This window comes from Gavialis gangeticus, unplaced genomic scaffold (assembly GCF_001723915.1).
Source record: "Gavialis gangeticus isolate Ggan-Ray unplaced genomic scaffold, GavGan_comp1, whole genome shotgun sequence".
Lineage (NCBI taxonomy): Eukaryota > Metazoa > Chordata > Crocodylia > Gavialidae > Gavialis > Gavialis gangeticus.
In genome coordinates, this window is record NW_017729000.1 from 8,398,438 (window position 1) to 8,419,301 (window position 20,864).

The following is a 20,864-nucleotide window of genomic DNA, read 5'->3' on the forward strand; positions in this document are numbered from 1 at the left end:
AAAAAAAAAAAAAAAAAAAAAAAAAAAAAAAAAAAAAAAGAATCTGCATAATAGCAACCTGTGTTGTTGTTTTATTACTCTTTGGTAATCGCTTCCTGGGAAAAATGTAATTTTTAATAATGCAACTCTTTTTCCCATTGGATTCACTGTTCTCCTTTCTTCCTTCTTTCCTTCATTCATTCAGCTTCCAATTTCCTTACCCTACTGGGAAAAAAGATCACAAACAAAATACAGGTATTTTGAAGTATTATTAGCCCTTACTGTTAGTCCCTGTTTGGAAGGCAGGAGGGTGGTTTATGTGGGTCATTGACTCTGTCAACAGTGGGAAGACTACCTTGGTTTATTCTCTGTTTGTTAGGTAATTTTTTTGCAATTGCAAGGGTGACAGTGCTTTTAAAACTTAGATTTAGGTTGAAGAGTCTAAATAACACAACCTACATAAAGAGAGAGCTGATCTGATTGATGTATTTATGGGATATGGATGTTTTGTGTTTGGGGTTTTCATATGTGCTTTAAAATTTTCAATGCTAGGAACTTTGTGCTCTAATTCCAGTTTTGAATGAATAATTTTCTAAGAAGTTTGGAAAAAGAAATGAGAGTAGTAAGATTCTTCTGCCCAATTGGACTGATTATGTAATAGGAAATACAGTTCTTTAGACTGCTGTTGGCTCTGATCATTCATCACCCTCATGTTGAAGAGATGCAGTGCCTATGACGTAAGCTATTCATGGTCTTGATTTGCTACAATACTCTGGAAGATGGGCAGCATCTGATAGCATGGCTCTGTAAAACTGGATGGCTCATGTTCATTTTTAGACTTCTTTGTAAAAAATAGCAGGTGCTGATTTTATGATTTTTGTTTTAACTTGAGTAAATGAGACAGCAGTTAGAAGTTAGTAGATACCAGTTTTTAAATTTATTCTCTACCTTTAGGTAAGTTACTTTAAAGTGGTAGGAAGTGAGAAACTGAATGGAGGGAGTAATGAAAACCATAATTCCTAAGTAAAACTAACTTTGTCAGGAGTTGCTAAATAGCAATGCAGAAGAGATTTGTGCTCATCTCAGACAGACTTGCTATTTTTTGACTTCCTAATGTTTAATTGGAAAAAACAGTCTGGCTGAAGTGTAAAAGCAGAACCTGGATCTATTTGGAAGGGGTGTTTTCTAATGCAAGCCCTGTCCTAGGCCTTGCAGCAGGAGTAACTTATGTTTTGTCTCTGGTGCCCCAAGATAACAGCATTTTAATAAACTTCCCATGAGACTAGAAATTTGATAAGATACTTGCAGCTCTGTTTTACATTAATATTTCCTTTTAATGTATCACAAAATAGGCAGTTTAAAGAAGTGATTGCTCCTGGTGGCTCTTTTCAGTTAAGAATTTGAGAGAGAAGCGTGCTATGACAAATTAGAAAATTCTTCCGGGACTGTCGGAGGCCTTGTGGTTGCTTGTTTGACAAAGGAGATTTGTTAGTCCGCTTCCCCAAGCACCCCAGCAAAACTGGATGCTGTTGTGTTTCTATAGGCCTCACAGCACAAGTTTTAAGGGAAGATTTGAAGAGGGTTAATTTAGTAGTTTTGCAGATGCTTATAGGGAAATGCATGGAAGAAAGCACAAAGGTGCTTATTTTTAAAACTCAGTGAGTGGGTGATGGAACCTGGCATCATGGGCTAATTAGGAATGGGAATTGGCATTTTGATCATATATGGGGGGGAGATAGATGGGATGAAGACAGGCTGTGAGGGATTTTGGAAGTGATATTGAGCAGTCATGTTTGTGATACACAGGGGAGAGCCCTGAGGATGTAAAAAACAGGTGATGTGGTCATAGTGACAGCCAAAGACACTGACTTCTGCAGCATGGGGCAAGCTTGTCCCCATTTGTCAAGGTCTGAAATGGATGTTGCAGTAATGGAGATGTGAAATGACAAGCACATGGACAAGAGTTTTTAGCAGTTTGGATAGAGAGCATCCTAAATTCCCTTTCTTTGTTAGTGTCTTAAAATTAGAGAGCTGAGTTTCTTTTCTTCTTTTCTAGTATTAAAAGGTTAAGGGTTTAGCTGTATAAAACGGAAAGTTGTAGAACTAAGTCATGAGAGTTGGGTGTACTAAGTCTAGCATGAAATTATAGTAGGATTTAGCATACAGGTTGGTTAGGCTTAAACTTTACAATGAGCTGGGTTCTGGAAAAGTAAAAAAAGTGGGTGAAAGTATGTCTGGTTCTAAGGGCACGAACAACAAAACTAAAGGCCTATTTTTAATAGATTGGAGAGATTATTATTGTGCTTTTACAGAATTGCAAGCTCTTTTATTTTGGACAACGCGTGCTTGTGTTTTGAGGAATGAATGTTCAGATAAATGGAATTGCATATTATGTGGGGGGGGTTGTGTCATTTTTGTGACCCCTTTCACTGGGTTTTTCAGGTTCTAAGGGTTTTTTTAAGTGGATGTTTTTATGGTTGGGGAAAATCATAATTTAGTTTTTAAAAATATTCCCATCGTGCCTATTAAACACAAAACTGTTGCACAGAATTTAGCTTCAGTTGGATGTGGTTATTTCTTTTTAGGGTAAGCATCCTACATTAAAGGGATTGTTTTGCATTTGCTAAAAGCTTACAAAGTAAGAATACAGGTGCAAATACTTATCAGACCACATTATTCCCTTATGGCTTTGGGACAGATAATGTTTCTTTAATTCTTTGATTGAAACATTTTCTTTAATAGGAATCTATGTACTTAATATGAAAAACAAATAATAAACATTCAAACCTGCAACATAGTTTCCCTTAATGTCCAGAAAGGACCCTTAAATCCTCTAGCCCAGCTTCCTGTGCATTGCAGACTGCTAAGCTTTCCCCAGGTACAGCCATACTGAATCCAATAGGCTTAGTTAAACTAAAGCATTTAGTCGTTTGAGGAGCTCAAACTGTTGTCTAACACAGGCAGAGAACAGGGGTAACTGGAGTGTTAATACTGTCCAGGGTCTCTGCAGAAAGCCTTGCAGGGAACTGATTAGGTGACACCTGCGCAGATGATCCTGGCAGGTTACCCAGGATGCTGAAGGAGACACCAGTCTGTACTTGGGAGATAATTCCTCCCTGACCCTAAATCTCAGTCACGTTGACCGTGAGCAAGTGAACGAGGTGCCCCAACCAAGCATCTAGGACAGAGGATTCTCTTTACTAACTTGGAGCACCAGTTCTGCTTCCATTTCCCCCACTTCTGGATGTTTTGTAATTAAAATAAAGATAAAGTGTGCACTCGGTAAAGGGTCATTTTTTTTTTCTATTCCTTGTGTGAAAAAACATAGGCGAATTTTGAGTTGGAGTTCACAGATACATGCAGCTTTCATCTAGTGCTGCCTGTTTGTCTTCAGATACTTACTGACTAGAAAGACAAGGTTTTTTGGGTAAATGTGGCATCTTTTATTAGGTCAATTAAATAGAAAAATTGTCCTTTGAAAACTTTTGGGCACAAACAGCCTTCTTTAGGCATGGGCAGAGTCCACTGGTGCAAAGGACAATTTTTTTTCAACTATTTGGTTGGCTTAATAAAAGATACCGCGTTTACCCAAAGAACCTTGTTTGCCTATGTCCTTGGACCAACACGGCTACAACGAACTTCCCCAAAACATACTGATTAGTAATGGGTAGGCCTGTTTTCCCTGGTGAATAAAAGGTTGAAACTATTGTTTCGTCAGAGCTAACCTGTTATTGAAAACTCGAGGTGCACCAGTACATTGGTCCCATATTGGATCAATGCTGATATAAGGAAAATCAACTGTATCGGCAGTTGGCTTTTTTTGGATGATGTGTCTGATAATGCCACTGATAAATGCCCTTGCATGCATGCAGCTGCAGTGCAGCACGCAAGTGGCCAGAAGCACAACATAGCAGCATGGAGAGCAACTGGGTCTGGCTGGTAAGGGGAGGCCGGGGTGCAGCTTGAGGCCCTCGCGGTGAGGGAGGAGTGGGGCAGAGGCAGGGGCAGGTGATGCCCAGCCAGGACAGGATGGGGCCAGGAACGGCTTCTTCGTGGTGGGGAGGCGGAGGGTGTTTCCCGCAGCTACGTGTACCCTGGGAGGGCATGGGGGCATCTGCCCCTGGATCCATGTGGGGTGAAGGAGCGCTGCTGCTGTGGGCTCTGTCACACACTCCGCCTCGGCTGTGCAGTGCTTGCCTCTGCCCCAGCCCCACTCCCTCCCTCACTGTGGGGGCGGGGGCCTCAATCTGCCCCCCCTTCCCTTCTTCTTCCCCCATAACAGACTTACCAGCCGAAACCAGCTGCTTTCCACGCTGCTCGGCTACGTATCGGAATTGGATCAGTATCAGCTGATATGGCTTGTTAAAAATCGGCCATTGATATCAGCTCAAAAATTCTCTATTGGTGCGCCCCTATTAAAAACGTTCCTTTTTCTTCTCTAGTTTAGAAAACAACCTACTGATTTTAAATAGATACTTAGCTTCCTCAAGTTGCAGGTGGGTCCAGTGACTCTGCTGTTTCTCATAGCTTTGCCAAACGGCAGTAGAGTAAAATTAACAGCTTGTTTGTTTTGCTGTTAAGAGTCAAGTCAAAATCAAGTGACTTAGGTACGCTGAATGAGGAAGAAGACTTTCATCATCCTAACAGCTCAGAATTCTTGTAGATGGTGGGAAGGGAGGGGTGGGAGCCAGGGGAGAAGGAAGAATAGGAAATACTGTTCCTCTTCTTGAAACAGGAGGAATCTTGAACCTAAAAGTGTCTAGCATTCTAGCCAGAGATAGATATGAAAGATGGATTTCCTAACTGTAGTACAAAACCTCTCATTTCCAAGCTGCTTGCAGGGTCAGCTTGATGCCCTTGTAAGGGTACTGCCCTCATACTCGGGGAGCTTCTGCCATGTACCTCCTATTTTTTGTTTACTTTTGGCTTTAGCCTTTTGGTATAGATCTGATAAGCTGTCATTTTGGCGCTCTAAAATGTTCATCATCTCTGTGTCACGTCTTTGGCTGTTTTAATTGTATTATGATTGTACCCTAACCCCATTATGCCAGGCTCTATTTACTCTGGTCAATAAATGGATTGATTTATTCCAGAAGAGTGTCCACATGGGAAATTATTTTGGAATAGTCTTTCTAGAATGGTTCTAGAGATCAGTTTCTTCATCTAGGCAAGGTGTAGTTTTAACTAAAGGACATTTCTAGTATCTGGGATCCTTAATTTTTTTTTTTAACATGATGCATGAATTAGCTCGTGGCATTAGCATGTATTACTATGTTAGTGTGATAAAAATGGGTTAGCTTTTGTTCTTGATGTCTTGCAATGATGAAGATTAATATGACACACGATTTAAGGTCAGAACAACAGTTGTGCAAGCAAGGGGTTCATGCCTGTCTGTATTACTACATGAACTAAGCTGGTGGAGTCACTGTGGTCTGATGTTTAATGTACCAAGACAAATCCAAGTAAAACAGGACTGAGTCTTTTAAAATCTCTTATAAGTAGACCTGTCATTTAATTGCTTAAATGTAAATGTTTAAAACATTAACATCCTACAATGTTTCCTCTGTTTTAGATTAACTGCTGAAGTACTGATCGAGTTCTGCTCTTCTTCAATGAGGAACTACAGGCTGATCTTCTGCCATAATCTTAAACAACCATAAATGACAAAAAAATGCTTGGTCAGTGAGGGCAGCTGGCGCAGAAAACCTTTTTTAAACGTGGGTGTTTAAGTCCTCTGAGGTAGGTCCCTTAAATGACTCGATGGTTTTGTTTTTTGAAAAATGATGTGGCTAGATTCCAGTCTGCCTGATGTTGCAGGCAATAACTTGACAGTTAAGCAGAGACTAAGAGGATTAAAGAGAGGATTAATTTTATCACTTGCAAGACATATTTTTTATTAATTGTTTAAAAAAATGCTTCCTACAGTATTTAAAACATGCACATAAATGGGCATGCTACTGTCTATAGGGGCACTGTTTTCCTTTCACTAGTCTGCCCAAAAGAGGGCAGCTTCTTCTGTTATATCATAATTTTGCTTTAGCATTGTCAGCCTAATAATACGTACCTATTCTGAATCTTTCCCCAGTAATCTTTAGTATATTTTTGAGACGCCAGTATTGATCTGTGACTTTACTGAAAAGCTGAATCAGCAACTGCTTGCTGATGAGGTATTTCTCTTTTCTGTAGTCTGCAGTGTGTTGCCTTGCAAATATTCTCAAACAGCTGTGCTATAAATTAAGGAAAGATCTACATGTAGTTTCTGGATTGCTAGCATGAGGTCATTAGTCAGTCCTGGAGACTCGGGTCATTATTATGGGAAAGAAAATTTCAGTAAAAAGAGTTTGAAGTTGATGGGCATTCTGTGGTTACTTAGACACTGGCTTGAAAACTGAAAGGTCTTTTTCAAAACCACAGTTTCAGTTGCAGAGTCCCAGAGCCGCTCAGAATTCTGGTGGCCTTGGAGTTGTACAACACCAGACAGTTTTTTTTCATGCAGCTCCATTTTGAATAGATAAGTTGTCAGAACAAAGCTATGCTTGGCAGCTTGGTACTTAGAGTTGCACTGTAATCGCAGAAAATCCTCCTGAGCTGGGTTTTTTAAGTCCTACTAATATCAGAAATCAAGTAGAAAAAATGTTACTGCAAAACGTCAGTTGAAGCAGTAATTAACCTTTTCCTGAATACTCCTTTGCTACTACACAGCATCTAGTGAAGTAAACCTACTGCTTACAAAAGCTTATGCTATCCAGTTCTGATTTAGTTAATATATAAGATGCAAATCTACTTTGCTTTTGCTACTTTGACATTGTATGTGGAATAATAATCTCCACTGTTCACATAATTTTGATGAATTTAGATCAGTAATTCCACAGAAAAACTGTCCTATCATGACCTGTCAGAGGTTGGAAAGTATTTAAATGCTAATGAACATGCATATGTGGAAAACAGGGTATCTCATTTTCTGAGTTGTGTGTGCTTTAACCATTGTCTTAGTTTTAATTCTGTTCACTTGACAGAAGAGACAGCTTTGATTTTTGGCTGCAAAAAGATATGAGGAAGAGTTCCTCCCCTTCCTTGAGTAACTGCAACTCTGTTCTTGCTAACAAAATATTTGGAATTCCACTTGATGAGCTGCAGCAGGAAGGGCAACCAGACAATGAGGTTCCGTTCATAGTCCGCCACGTGGTGGACTATATTGAGGAACATGGTATGTATTTCCGTGTTGTGTTGTAAGTGAGATGTTTTGTCCCAATTGGTTTCAAGCAGTATAACAAACTCCTATTTCTGTTATTTCTTTGAGCAACTATTGGGATTTCATGGGCCAAAAATCTTTTCTTTCTGCCAATTGCCAATGTAGGTTGATGCCTATGAAATCTCATGCCTCAGAACCAGTTAGTCTTAAGGTGCCACCTACCTCATCTTCTGCCTTGTATGTGTTGCACTTCTGTTCTTTGCTTGATTGAATTCATAGGATTTAGAGAGGATAGCCAGCTAACCACAGTACTTTGGGGAAATTGTGTATTTTGAGGCTGAAGAATGTTTACTTGGCTATTGGGTTTATAAATTGGATATAAGAATGTGTTTTGATTGGAGGGGGGGCAAGTTTCAGAGATACTGTGAGGAGTGAATTTCCTGCTTTGTTGTTGCCTGGTAAAAGTGCTGAGTCTCCAGCTATCTACAGTATTTCATTAAAAAAATGGATAAATGACATCTCAGATAAGATTTTATTTTTGCAACTTGCTATTAACTTAGGAGGTCTGGAACAAGAAGGACTTTTTCAAGTCAATGGGAATGCTGAAACAGTGGAGTGGCTTCGGCAAAGATATGATAACGGAGAAGATGTGGACCTGGTTAAAGAAGCAGACGTACCCTCAGCTATTAGCCTTCTTAGATTTTTTCTTCAAGAACTTCCAGAACCGGTTATCCCAGGCAGCTTGCATATACACTTGATGCAACTTTATCAAGGTAATGAGAACTATTTTGCATGGGGGTTAAGTGACGACAACTGGTTTTAAGGCCCCGCTAATTAAAGAAGTTTAAGTGACTCAGGATTTCTTTGGTGTTCCATGTAACCATGTGGTCATCATGAGACATTTATTTTGAATGTAGTTTGCCCTTCCTTGCGCAAGATTCAAAATAGCTAGGCTCTGTTCAGGATATTTCCACATTGACCTTATTCCAGGCTCTCTGATTCTGTAAATGGATTTTGGGGCAGTGGACAGAGCCACTGGATCCAACCTTGAGTATTCTAATTTCCCACTCAGTGAAGATGAACTGAGAATTGTTATGGAAGTCCCTTTTTTCTCTGTACTGTCCTTCCCACCAGTTGCACATGGTCCATCTGTTTGTGGCTCAGGAATATTGCAGGGTTTCAGTGGCAACAGAAAAGAGGACCTAAAGGAGACCCTCTACAAGTGTGACTTTTGTTATGCCCTTCTAGCATATTTTTCAGTTATACCTCATTCCCATAGGAAGTTGTGGTCAGCCTGTTGCTGCTGTTTTTTTTTTTTTTTTTTATTTTTTTATTTTTTTTTGTTTTTTATTCCTGTCTACTGTAGAACGCTTTCTGTTCAGACTTCCACCCTATGTTGACATACCAGTTAATTCACAAATTTTGTCTATATGTATCCACTCTCCTGGGTCTTTTGGCCTCTGCTGTGTTGTGTAGTGTTGGAGTTAATTCATAACTTGACTAGTAAAAACTTTTGTCTTGCAGCACTACCGTTAGTAACGCATTGTGCGTTCCTCAAAGGGTATGTAGACATCAATGTACCACACCTTGTAACATAACTGGTAATTTCTTTAGTTCTCAGTGGCATCAACTGGAGCATGAAATTTGTTTCTCGCTGTGTCCCTTAGTCATTCTTTTCTAGTATTTGGGTTTTTTTGCTTCTGTCCAGTTAAGTTTGCTGTGACAAGAATATTTTTCAGAGTTAGTGGTTATGGCTGTGAAGGCTGTAGAGTCGGCTTTTATTATGACCAAAGCAGGTTAGTGCAAGCTTTCCCATGTTGCTCTGCTGTAAAACCTCAACAGCTGACTTGGGAGGGTCCTGTCTTGTTTGAGGGAGGGCTGGAAAGGTGGTTCAATTTCCCTGTCTCCACCCTGCACTTTCACTGAAAATTCGAACATGGAGAGGCTGTTGAATAGCAACTGAGGACCAGCTGATTTTATACACAATGCTAAGTTGCCTTGGGTGGTAACTAGTGACTTAGGATAACTTTGGTTGTCTAAAAGATGAGACTTTGTGTACAAATAATTGAAAAAAAATCCCAGATTTAGAAATAGACCAATACATTAATAGACATTTTATTTGATATGTAATATGGCTACTGCTTTGACTCATTGTTTCTGAGTTCAAGAGATCTAGCTAGCTAACTGTGAATCAAATATTCTGGAAGAATTGGAGATCAAGTTCTTATTTATTTTTCCTTGCAAAAGAATGCCTCATAACATTTAGATGCTTAAAGGGAAAGAATCATGAGGATAAGGAAAGCCTTAGTGTCTCATAGTTATGCCCCCAGGTTTGGAAATTAACTTGATTATGCTGTCATAACAGTGAATTTATCATGCAACATGTAAAACTGCAGTGCGGATCTCAATATTTTTTTCCTCTTGGAACAGATGATTGTGGAAAGATTTGTTACCTAGGTTGTGTGGGAAAAGGGTTGTTTTTCAAAAGGCATAATTACCATCCCTATATGTCTTATCCTTCTCTGTTTACCATGTCCTTCATAATTTGCTTTTGTGTGTGTTGGCACAGAATTTTTGTACTTGGCTTATTGTATTCTTATATACACTCATAAGAACATGTAACTTCTATTTTTAAAAAGAGAAGTTGAGCAGTTTCACAAAGCTTTTAAATGTAGATATTACATTTTCCTTACTAAGAAACATAGCATTTATCTAGGGTGATTTCCTCCACTATGGGTTGTGACAATTTTTTTATGCTTAATTTAATGGAGTCATGTTATCTTGGTTTCCAGGAATGCAGATCAGTCCTAGTTTAGGAGAAGGAAATTACTGGCAAGTGTTAGTGTTATAAGATGCACGTTTTTTCTATGGCATTGTTCATCTTCCGCAGGTTCTCTGTGCAACTCTAGGCTTAATTTACACAGCTATATTTTAGTTGCACAGCTTGCGGTTATATAACAAGGTGTGGCATATATACCCTTCAAGGCTCGTTCTGTGCAGGCCTAATGGTGGTTCCTCGAAGGCAAGTGATTTTACTAATTGAAGTGTGAATTTGACCCTGGTGCCATAGGCCTTGTGTCCCAGAAGTGTGTATCCATGGACTACATTCAAAGGACTTCATTTACAGATAAGTACTTTCTTACTTTAGGTCTCTGTTTTTAGAGCCTAGACTTAAGGCAAACTGGTAAAGACAGGCAGAAGTGTTGTTTTGTCTGTCTGTCTCACTTTTTAAGGGCAAAGATTGATTTTGTGGGGGAGGAAGTGTTTTGAATTTTTTTGGTTTGTTCTCCCCCCCACTTTATCTAGTGTGACGCTGATTGTATAGTAAAAGATTGTATTAGCATTTTATTGAGCTTTTTGTGTATTAATGCAACAGTGAGACGACTTCCTCTGTATCCTGTTGCATATGGATTCAAATGTTGTAGCTATGCAATCTCTGAACCAAACAGAAAAACCTTTCAGGGCTGCTGGCTGGCATTACTGTACCTGTGTCTTCACGCAGAAGTGCTTTCTGCCTCTACTTATTTGATGTTCGGGGCCAATGTTTCTCCCTCTCTCTTGCCTTGTTAGACGGTGTTTATCAATTTTTAGATATTCTCTTTACCTAGCTAGGATAGCAAAACCTTCAGGAGGTCATGACAAGGAAGGTGGTGTCTTTCTCTGTCAGAGAGGCAAGGGAGACCTGATTGAAGTTGTCTATACCCTTTTTATTCCTGTTCTTTTTGACATTTCCCATCTGTAAATGGGGCTTCTGTGAGAAGCGTGAATGTGGAATCACTTCCAACCTGTATGTCTGGAATACTGATAATTTAACAAGTTGCTAGAGTTCATTGTGGCTTTTGAAAGTTTATATTCTCTTTTATATCTGACTGAAATCCTCCACAAATAGTTTCAAGTAGGAGGAGGAGCACAACTGAAGAAAAGGGTAGCTGTTGTGCTATGGAGGTGTGCAGCTGTGTTTAGGGATTTGTGGAGAAATACTTGAGAAACTGGTAGTTGGACTTGCTAGGTAGAGTGCCTTTCTCAGCAGAAGAGAAACTGTTGGTATAGATTATACATACTTTGCAGAAATCCATTTTGCAGCAAGGCAAAGTCAGCTGACAGCACCACACAACTGTATGGCTGGTTTAGTCATTGGCATCATTGGTGGAGAACAGTCGTAGAGGAAAATATGAAAGTCATCCTGTTTCAGCAAGTGCGGAAAGGGGAGAATGGATCTGGAAACTGAAACAGGGCAGATGGGCATAGCAACCAATGGGAAAATGTCAATTGCTAATAAGGATCATAGTTTTACAAGTTCCTCCAGACTTGTGATTGATAGATTTTTTTCCCCCCTCTTTCATTTTTTCCCTGGCCGAACTAAGAAAAGTAAAATCTTGAGACCTCCTTTGTCACCTGAAACTTCTCTTTGTACTTCAGAGATTAAGTGGTTTTGTTTTAGTCAAAAGTTGATAAATACAAGTAATATTAGATGTGCAGCTTATGAGCTTTTTATGTTAAAATCCTTTTGTTACATTTTACAGATTATAATAATGAAGATGAATTTGGAAGAAAGTTGCGGTTCCTCTTGCAGCAGCTTCCGCCTGTTAATTACAGTTTGTTAAAGTTTCTGTGTAGATTTTTAGCCAATGTAGCATCGCATCATGAAGAAATTTGGTCTGCAAGTTCGTTGGCTGCAGTCTTTGGCCCAGATGTCTTCCAGTAAGTTAGCTCTACCATTATGTGTAGTTGCATGTGACTGACTGCATAATTATGTTCCAGCTGTATTTGTCAGAAGATGGCTTCTATATGTTGTAAGCATGCTGTTTAACACAGTATAAAACACAACTTTGGAGGGGAGTTATTTATATACTAATACTTCATTTGTATTGTGGGGGAATACCATTTGTTACTTACTTATAAAGTGTTTTAATTAGCCCAGTGTTTGTTCCTTTACTACTCTGGTGTAAACTATCCAAATCAAAGTTATAAAGCCCTTCTCCGTATGTAGTAATCCAAATGGAGTTGATTGCAGTCATTCTTGTTTTGCATTCTGAATAGAAATACATGTGAAAAAAAATAGACAAGTGGTATCTTTGATGATAAAAATATTCACAGGGTAACTGGGTGAATTCAGACTTTTTAAACTAAGATGGTATTGGAATCTTATTAGCATTTACACAGATGTGGAGGATCTGAAAGAACAAGAAATAGTTAGCAGAATAATGGCGGGACTTCTGGAGAACTACTATGAATTCTTTGAGAATGAGGAGGAAGAATTTTCATCTACTAATGACTTAAGTTCAATAACTGAGCAGGTGAGAGTGTTTTTGTTTCCTAGTCTGTTCCTGAAGGGAAAACTGGAATTACAACACAATTGGAACTAAAATCACAATATTATATAGCCCATGGGTTGTGGACATGTGCCTTATCTCCTATAATGACACTGTTCTAAGTATTACTTATCTCTTTTAATAATAGATCCAAATCCAGGCTAAAGCAGACACCAAGTATTATTCTGGTAGAACTGTTTTTAACAAGAGTTTTTCCTAAAGTGATATTGACCAAAATGGATCATTTCACTCATCCATCCTATTACTTGTTTCTTTAATTCACTCCATCATTAATGCTCACGCTTATTAGGCTTTCCTGAACAGAACATACCCTGGAAAGAATGTGCACTTGCATTTGTCGGGTCTATAGGGCAGCCGATTTGAGCGTGTGCGCACGAACTTGAGAAATGGCCCAAAATAGTCACGTAGGCATGATCCATTCATTTTATGTACTGTAGAAATAGAAAACTCTTTACCAGTTGTGGACATGGCACATGGTAATTTCTTTTCAGTGTGCAGAAGGTAGGAGAGATTTATTTAAAAAAAAAGGAATGAAAAGAAAAAAGAAATGGTTAGAGTCAGTATAGTTCTAAATAAAACTTAATCTCTTAAAGTTTCCACCCATCATGATTTCCCACAAAGTTATAATTTGTCAGAAACTTACTTTAAACCTTGTTTCTTATGGAAACATTTTTATTTACTGTGCGCATGTGGATATATTGAGTAGGCTTTTTGAGAGTTGATTACTGAAGCATTCATTAGTTTTTGGCAAAAATAACTTAAAATCAGTCATAATAAAAGTATCCACTGTCATTAGTTTGATTTGTTTGAACAATTTTTTGTTGTTTCAACTAACTTTTTGTCAGTTGTACCTCCTGTGTATTAAGTTGAAAAGAATTAATTTAGTATTTTGGGGAAAGGATTGTTAGGCCCCTTTTAAAAGCAAGATTGTTGTACCAGTCAAACAGAAGCAGATATTTTTCCTTAAAGCGCTCGGCCAATTTACAATTTAGAGAATCAACTTACTAGGGAAATGTGCTTCAGTTTTAAAAATGAAGCAAATCGCGCACGTGCTTTTGCTTAATTGGCACACTTTAACATTCTCACCCTGTACATTTTTTTCATATGGCAGAAGCCTGTAACTTCTGTGCTGTTGCAGGTGTAGAAAAAAATTGTTCAGGACATGAAAATCATAAAATTTATAGACTTCTGTTTGCCTTTCATCAAAGGATTTCAAAATGTTTTTTCAGGCATGAATGAATGAGCCTTGCAACACCTTGTGAAATGGATGAATGTTATCCCATTTCTATTTCGCAAGTGTGGAAACTTGCAAATGCAGTGTTGCAGCAGATTTGACAGGTTCAGGAAATAGATGCTAAGCCCTGACTCTAAACACTTTGATTTACTACTTTATAGGGCTTAGGGCTTCCTTTTAATTTGTATTTGGAAAGCATTTTTGGTAGTTTTATTTAAATTTCTTTATTACAGTTTCATTTTTGAAGGCGTGGATCCTTTGAGGCCACCTGTTTAACTAAAGCATATTTACTTTTTTTAATGGAAATATTCTTTGTTTCGTGCACAAACCTATTTGTTCTGAACTTGTAACAACACACATTTTCCAGCTGTGGGATTTTTTTTGTAGTGCTCCAAACATTTTAATATTTTTATAGATAAATGATCTTTTGGAGGAAGAGGAGGAAGATGATAAGCTTGAGCAGTCTGAAGAACTTCCAGAAGACAGCAGGGAGAAGCCTGATGAAGGGCCAGATATGGTACATCTAGGTACAATGGAGAGTTTCTCAGAATCCAGTAGTGTTACAGCATCAACAAGGTAAGTATGTACCAAAGAAGGGACTAAGCTTTACATTTTTATTATCACCACTTCAGTAGTAAATGTGCTGTTGAGTAGTATTTGTGAAACTTCACACTCTTCAGGTTTGTTGTACTTCATTTTATAGACACTGCAATTAAATGAGACTTCCAGCCTGTTAGAGCAGTAGTGGTGGTAAAACCTGATGAAATTATTGTTCACAAATTTTCTCAGGAATGATTTTGTGGAATGCAAATTTAACCTTACGATCCTTCCTTTTTTTCCTCTGGATTCATTTTAATGAAAATGTAAACTTGTTTTTGAGAGTGAATGCTTGGGAAACAACTGAGAATCTTTAGAGACTGGTAGCGCCAAAGTCATTTTGCCTCTTCCTTTTATATGCAAAACTCATGAAAAACAGCGTGTTATACATTCAGTTATTTGAAAGCCAAAGTTATTTGCCTACTGAGCAAGAAATCCAAGGCTAATTGTTTTGATTGTATGATTGTGGGCAGAAGTCATCAAGAACATTTTCATTTTGAAGTTTCTAAGGGTTTGTATAAACAGCTGAAATAGATATAAAAATGATGGAAAAAACATTCAGGTCTTTCTTAATTGGCACATGATGTCTTTGAAAAATGTTCCCTTCTAGAAACAGTTTTTTCCCCCTTTTTCTGACAGAGGGGACGTGACTATACAGGTATTTGGAAGTAATAGTTATGTTAGTTTAATGTGGGCTTTTCACCATTTTGCTGAGCTGTTAGTAACTCACCAGGCAAGGCTCAAGGCATACTACACATTACCAGTTAAATATCTGACATGTACGAATATAGCCAGGGAGATGGGGACTTTGGGCAGTGAGGAGAACCTGCTGGTGAGGTGGTTGAGCATGTATGAATGCTGAGATTTGAATGATGAGCTGCAGGAAAAAGAAGAGGGGTCAGCTGTGGTGGTGGGCTGCGACGAAGAAGGAAGACTAGTTAAAGACTGTATTATATTGTAGATGTTCAAGGTTGCACAGCAGCTTAAATGTTCTGGTTCTGGCTTTTCCCAATTTAATTTTTGACTGCTTGTTTGCAGCCTTTTAATGGTCTGTTTAATGTAGATGTTCAGATTCAATTAGGAGTATACACATTTCTCCTATGTTGTAAATGCAGATATTGCATGATGCATAATGTAAGCTGTTAAGTACTAAAACTTGGAGGAAGAAAAGTATGACAGTTTTATTCAGGGGACATCTTTTTGCACTCCATATCTATTCTATTTGTTGTCTTGAAGAGGTAATTTTTGCAGAATAAGGAACAGCGCTTAGAATTAGGGGATCTGAGCTATACTCAGTCTTCAGAGAATTTCTTTGTCTCCTTTCTTTTTCTTTCATATGGCATCAGATATCAACTTCCCAATCTTTAAGCCACTGTCTGGTATTATTGCTCAATGTGCGGATGCCATGAGCTCTGTCTGGGTGTTTTGTAAAGATTGCAGCTTTCAATTAAGTGCTCCGCTGCTTGTTGGACACTGTATTCACACAGGAAGCTGTCCAAGATGTTCATCTTACAAGGTGTTGTTTTGAAGTGTCCACATTCAGATCTCCCTTTCAGCTTGACCCATGCTTCTCTGTCAAGGTTGTGCCCAATAGGTGGCTCGTTTGGTGTTGGTATAAAACACTGTAGGAACAGGTCTTACCTTTCCCAGCAGTCATCTCACTCTGTTGCTGCCCATACATTTGGTTCAGCATCCCCAGTCTCTTCCAGGAGTTTGCGGACTTCAGGCATTTATACACATAGCTTTTTGCCCTGCAACATGCCAGAGGTCCATTACTTTGGAGCAGATGTGATTAATCGAGTCTGCTCCGCATGCGAGCTGATGTGAACCACTCTGCACCATGTGCAGTTGTATAAGCAGTGAAATGTGTGTTGGCGCACAGAAAATGGCGGTGCACCTTTGAACTAAAATGCTTTCTATGTGTATTAGTTGAAAAGCGTGCCACTGCCATTTTCTCAGCGCTGACGTGCATTTCACTACTTATACAACTGTAAGCAATGCAGTGCCAGCTGCTTTTCAAAGCATCTGGCGCTGTGGCACTTGCAAGTGTAAAAGTACCTGGTTTATGACTTTTAAAACTCTTAAGCCTTCATCTGTTTGGGTCTTCAGTTAAGTTGTCTCTTGCCTCTATTGCCCATAATGATGTTAGGGTATATCTTATATCAGTAGGTCTAATGCCTGAGAGTACAGGGAGTACATCTCTGTGTGAGCTGTGCAGCCCGTTATGAGTCTCAGTGCACTGTTAAGTACAGTGTTGAGTTTTTTTAATGCAGCAACTTCTGGACCACACAGGAGCATAATATTCTGCTGGGGTGTATACTGTTGCAAGTGCAGTGGTTCTGAGCCCTTTGAAGTTGGCACCCCGTGTGGTGCTGGCTAAACATATTAAGGCAGCTACCTGTGCAGAGACTTTACTGCTGGCCTTCTGAATGTGTTGTTTATAGGTGAGGGAACAGTCTAATGCAATTCGTAGGTAGGTCGGAGTATTCTCACAGGGAAGGATGTAGTTGCTGAATATCAGAGCAGGCATGCTTTTGGCTGGACTATTGTCCAGGTGGAAGAGCAATGATACTGATTTGTTGATACTCAACTTTAAGCTCCACTTGTAGAGATAGTCGGTCAGCGATGAGTTCCATGTCAGTGCTCAGTATGTTTTTCAGGCGTCGTGTCAGTTCCTTGGGGTACTATGGCAACATCGTCAGTGTACAGGTATTTAGGGGTGCACCAGTAGAGATTTTCTTGGCTGATACTGATAGCCGATTATTCACCAGGCATATTGGTCGATACTGGTCTGATAACCAGTTTACAGGAGTGCAGCTGGGCAGTGTGGAGAGCGGCGCCCTACAGGTAAGTCTATGGAGGGGAAGGGGACTGAGGAAGGGGAGAAGTGTGGGAGGGAATGAGGCTGGGGGTGCTGCCTAGCCAGGGTGGTGAATGGGACCCCAAGGCTGGGGTGGCGAGCAGGATAGAGCTGCAGGTGACTCATCTAGGGGATCAGCGTCATTGTGCTTAAAAATGGCAGCGGGGACACTTGAATTAAGGCTTGTCAAATCGGCTTTAGTTCAAGTGCTGCCATCTCCAATCTTTAAGCGTGGGAGACATTTCTAGGAGTGGAACCAAGTAGGGTGAGGGCGGAGGTGGGTTGGCCACTGTGGGCTCGGGGCTTTCCACTCTGCTGCCTTTGCCCCAGGCACCGCGTTGTGTCCCCTGCCTGCTTGGCGGCAGGAGGCAGAACTTGCTGCTCCTACTGCTGCTGAATGAGCAAAGGACATGCAGTCAGCGTGTGGCTCCTGGGGCAAAGGCAGCAGGGCAGAGAGCACCAAGCGCACAGTGGGCAGCCTGCTTCCACCCTGCGCACAAATCTAGGGGGGGCACATCCCTGGGATGTGCGCAGCACTGGGGAGCTTCCCCCACCCACATCACCTAGACAAGCCACTTGTGGCTCTGTCCCACTCCCTGCCCAGTCCCCAGGGTCCCATTCACCACTGTGGCTTCACACACAAAGAAAAGATGGTTTTAGAAATTTATCTCCTTTGGCAAGTCAGATATTCTTCTTGTAGTATAGTTCATTCAGGAGCAAATTCACTTTCCTGCTGAATGCAATTCCTACTTGGCTATGGTATGGCAAGTTTTTTATCTGTTGGCAAAGTATATAAAGATTCTATTTAAATTAATTACAATTCTAAATAAAATTAGCCCAGTGCTGAATAGTGCTCCTGCAGTGTAACATTATAGAAGTTGCATATGTAGGGATTGCAAACACTTAGAGACTTAGTTTGTAATCCACCATTTAAAATTTAACAGCTAGAGGAATATTCATAAAGCTGGGTCTGATGGTAATTGAACAGGGGGAACCTCTAATGAAGTCAAGACTTTGGTGGTTGCTCTTGCCCATTCACTTACAGAGAAGGGCAACTAGGATGGATGATTGGTGATCTGGAGAGGCTTCAATATGAGGAGGAACTAAGTGTAGAACTCTTCAGCTTAAGGAAAAGATGACTGGGAATGGATACAATGAGATTTATAAAATAATGAGCTGCGCTCACTCAATACTGGAAGTAGGGAACACATGACAAAGTTGTTAGTAAGCAGGTTTAAAACAAGAAAGTACATTTTCATGCAGTGTGTAATTAACTTAAACCCATTGTCACATGTTGTAGAGGATAGGAAATTAACCAGATCAAAGGAAGATTGGTCAGTTTCATGCAGCAAAGGCCCATCAGTGGGTATGAAACATGGTATTTAAGGCTGATTATTAGGATTTTGTAGGCCTCTGAATGCTGGAAGCAGCAAGGAAAGAGGGGCGGCAGACAGATCAGTGGATAAGCCCTGTATCAACTCTCTTCCCCTTAGCATTTGTTTTCTGTCTTTGAGAGATGCAGGAATCTGGGCTAGATGGATCCATGGTCCAACCCAGTCTGGTACTTCCTGTGTTTTTCACAAAGAGGTTCCTTTGGGCAGACTTGTGGTCACACACTGCTCTTTGGCACATTAGAACTAAAATTTAGGTGCAGCATGGCAAAAAATCCCCAAAAGTGGGAGAGAATGTTAAAGATTGGCTTCTTTCCCCATTGTACATTTTTAAAAATGATATAGATATGAAAAACTTATATCTAGAGTTCAACAAGAGAAGAGCTTTGGAGTCAAAAATCTTCCTTTATTTAAGATTGACACTAACACTTTAAAGAGAAGATGCACCAGCCTAAAATTATACTTTTGTCTGGAAAACAGATAGGTTCCTTTAGGTAATATGTAAGGTATTTTCTATTTCAGTTTTACTTTATGGGTTTTACAGCATTTCTGTATATAAGGCAGTCCTCGACTTACAACTTTTCAAGTTACAACGTTTCACACTTGCAACGTTTCTAAATAGACACCATTTCAACTTTCTGACGTCCGTTTCGAATTTACAATGCTTGATACAAGCAATGCCACACCAGCAAACAAGTTCTCTGCATCATCCATCTCCCTGGAGAACATTTGTCCAAACTTCCTCAAACATTTTCTTTAAGAAAGCAGCCAAAGCTCCCGAGAAGACTCCAGCCAAGAGCTCTTCAAAAAGTCCAGCAAAGTCACCTCAAAGAAGTTCTTCCAAATCAGTATGATTGCTATTTACATACATTATAAATCTAGGTGCACTATAAATACATTAATGTAGCTATATTACTCAGCTATAATTGATTGAGTACAAAATTCTGGGTTATTTTTGGTGAAAATAGGGTATTGGGCCTTGGTTCAGGAACCCATCTCCCATTTATAACATTGTTTCTTTCCTATGGGAAAAATTGGTTCTGAATTAAGCTTTGAATTAAGATGTCTTTTTCAGGAACCAATTATGTTGTAAGTCTGAGGGCTGCCTGTAGTTGATGCTGCAGTTTCCTCCCTCTAGTCAATTCCTTGTTAGGCATTTTACATAGCAACAGAAGAAAGAAGAAAACACTTTGAGAGGAAAACTGATTGTAAAAACCAGAACTGCAGAGGGAGACTTTAAGAGAAGGTTGAGTGCCTGAAACTATTTTGTCTCATCAAAACTGACTATGTTCAGGTTAATAATGTCACTTCTTTGATACCTACCTACTGTCCTAACTTTAAGCATTCACTTTAATAAAACTGGTAAAACAAACAAGTGGAAAGCATGCTACTTTTGTAACTGGAATGGGATTTGCTATGCTTGCTATAGTGTGTGACAATCATATAGCTCCTTGTGTTTAAAAAAGAGAGAGAGAACCTCATTTTTAGTTTCTACCTCAAGGAATACAATGTTCTAACTAGGGTTAAAATTATTGTATTAAGCATAAATAAATTAGAAAATGTGATACGAGATTGCTTTTCAGGCTGTTAAGTTTAACTGTCAAATGTAATCTGTTACTAAGTTTAGGATTAATTAAAATGAATCAGTAGTACTAATTCTTGTTTTTTTTCAAGAGAGCTTAACATTGGGTAAACGTTAAAATTTTATTTTTAAAGAATTTTTCAACTTTTTTAACCTTTTAGTAGTGATTTTAAATTCTCACAGATGTCTTTTTAAATCCATTTTTCGTAGTGTACATTTATAAATGCACAGTTTTAATGGAAACTGAGAGAGCTGCATTTTACATATGGTCTAACTGGACCTAATGGATAGATTGTTTGTGCAAAGGCAATCTGAGTACGTATCTTCAAAGCTGTAGCTCTAATAATTCAGTTTTTGAATTTAGTCTTTTTTTTTTTTTTTACGGACAGGGTATTTTCAAGTGATTATTAAAGGACAAACAAGATCTTTAAAAGATGTTGGATGTTATTATATTGACTTGTTAACATTTCTGAAATGCTATATATGGATTTAAGATATCTGGAGAGGTATTTTGCTAGCTACTTTAAATATTGCATTGAAGAATTGTGTCAAGATGAGAGTTCTTTGTCAGGTGCCGCATTTATTTTTATGCAATGTGGATTTTAAATATTTTGCAGCTTTAATATATAGATATATATTTAAAGCTGCAAAATATTTAAATCCACAGTGTGTGTGTGTGTCGTCATATATATCTAT

At 39.1% G+C, this 20,864-nt stretch overlaps 1 protein-coding gene across 6 annotated transcripts in view; it reads left to right on the top strand.

Annotated features, from left to right (window-relative positions):
- Window positions 1-20,864, top strand: part of FAM13B (family with sequence similarity 13 member B) — a 91,287-nt gene that overhangs the window by 9,920 nt on the left and 60,503 nt on the right. For 4 of the 6 annotated variants that reach the window (XM_019506215.1, XM_019506213.1, XM_019506218.1 and 1 more), the window contains exons 2-7: window positions 5,552-5,718; window positions 6,996-7,186; window positions 7,732-7,944; window positions 11,695-11,872; window positions 12,324-12,468; window positions 14,154-14,314. In XM_019506215.1, coding sequence (XP_019361760.1) covers window positions 7,030-7,186; window positions 7,732-7,944; window positions 11,695-11,872; window positions 12,324-12,468; window positions 14,154-14,314 — 854 coding nt within the window. In that variant the 5' untranslated portion in view covers window positions 5,552-5,718; window positions 6,996-7,029. Of the gene's footprint in view, window positions 1-184; window positions 235-5,551; window positions 5,719-6,995; window positions 7,187-7,731; window positions 7,945-11,694; window positions 11,873-12,323; window positions 12,469-14,153; window positions 14,315-20,864 lie in introns of all 6 variants that reach the window. The other 2 variants (XM_019506214.1, XM_019506216.1) reach the window with 2 other exon arrangements.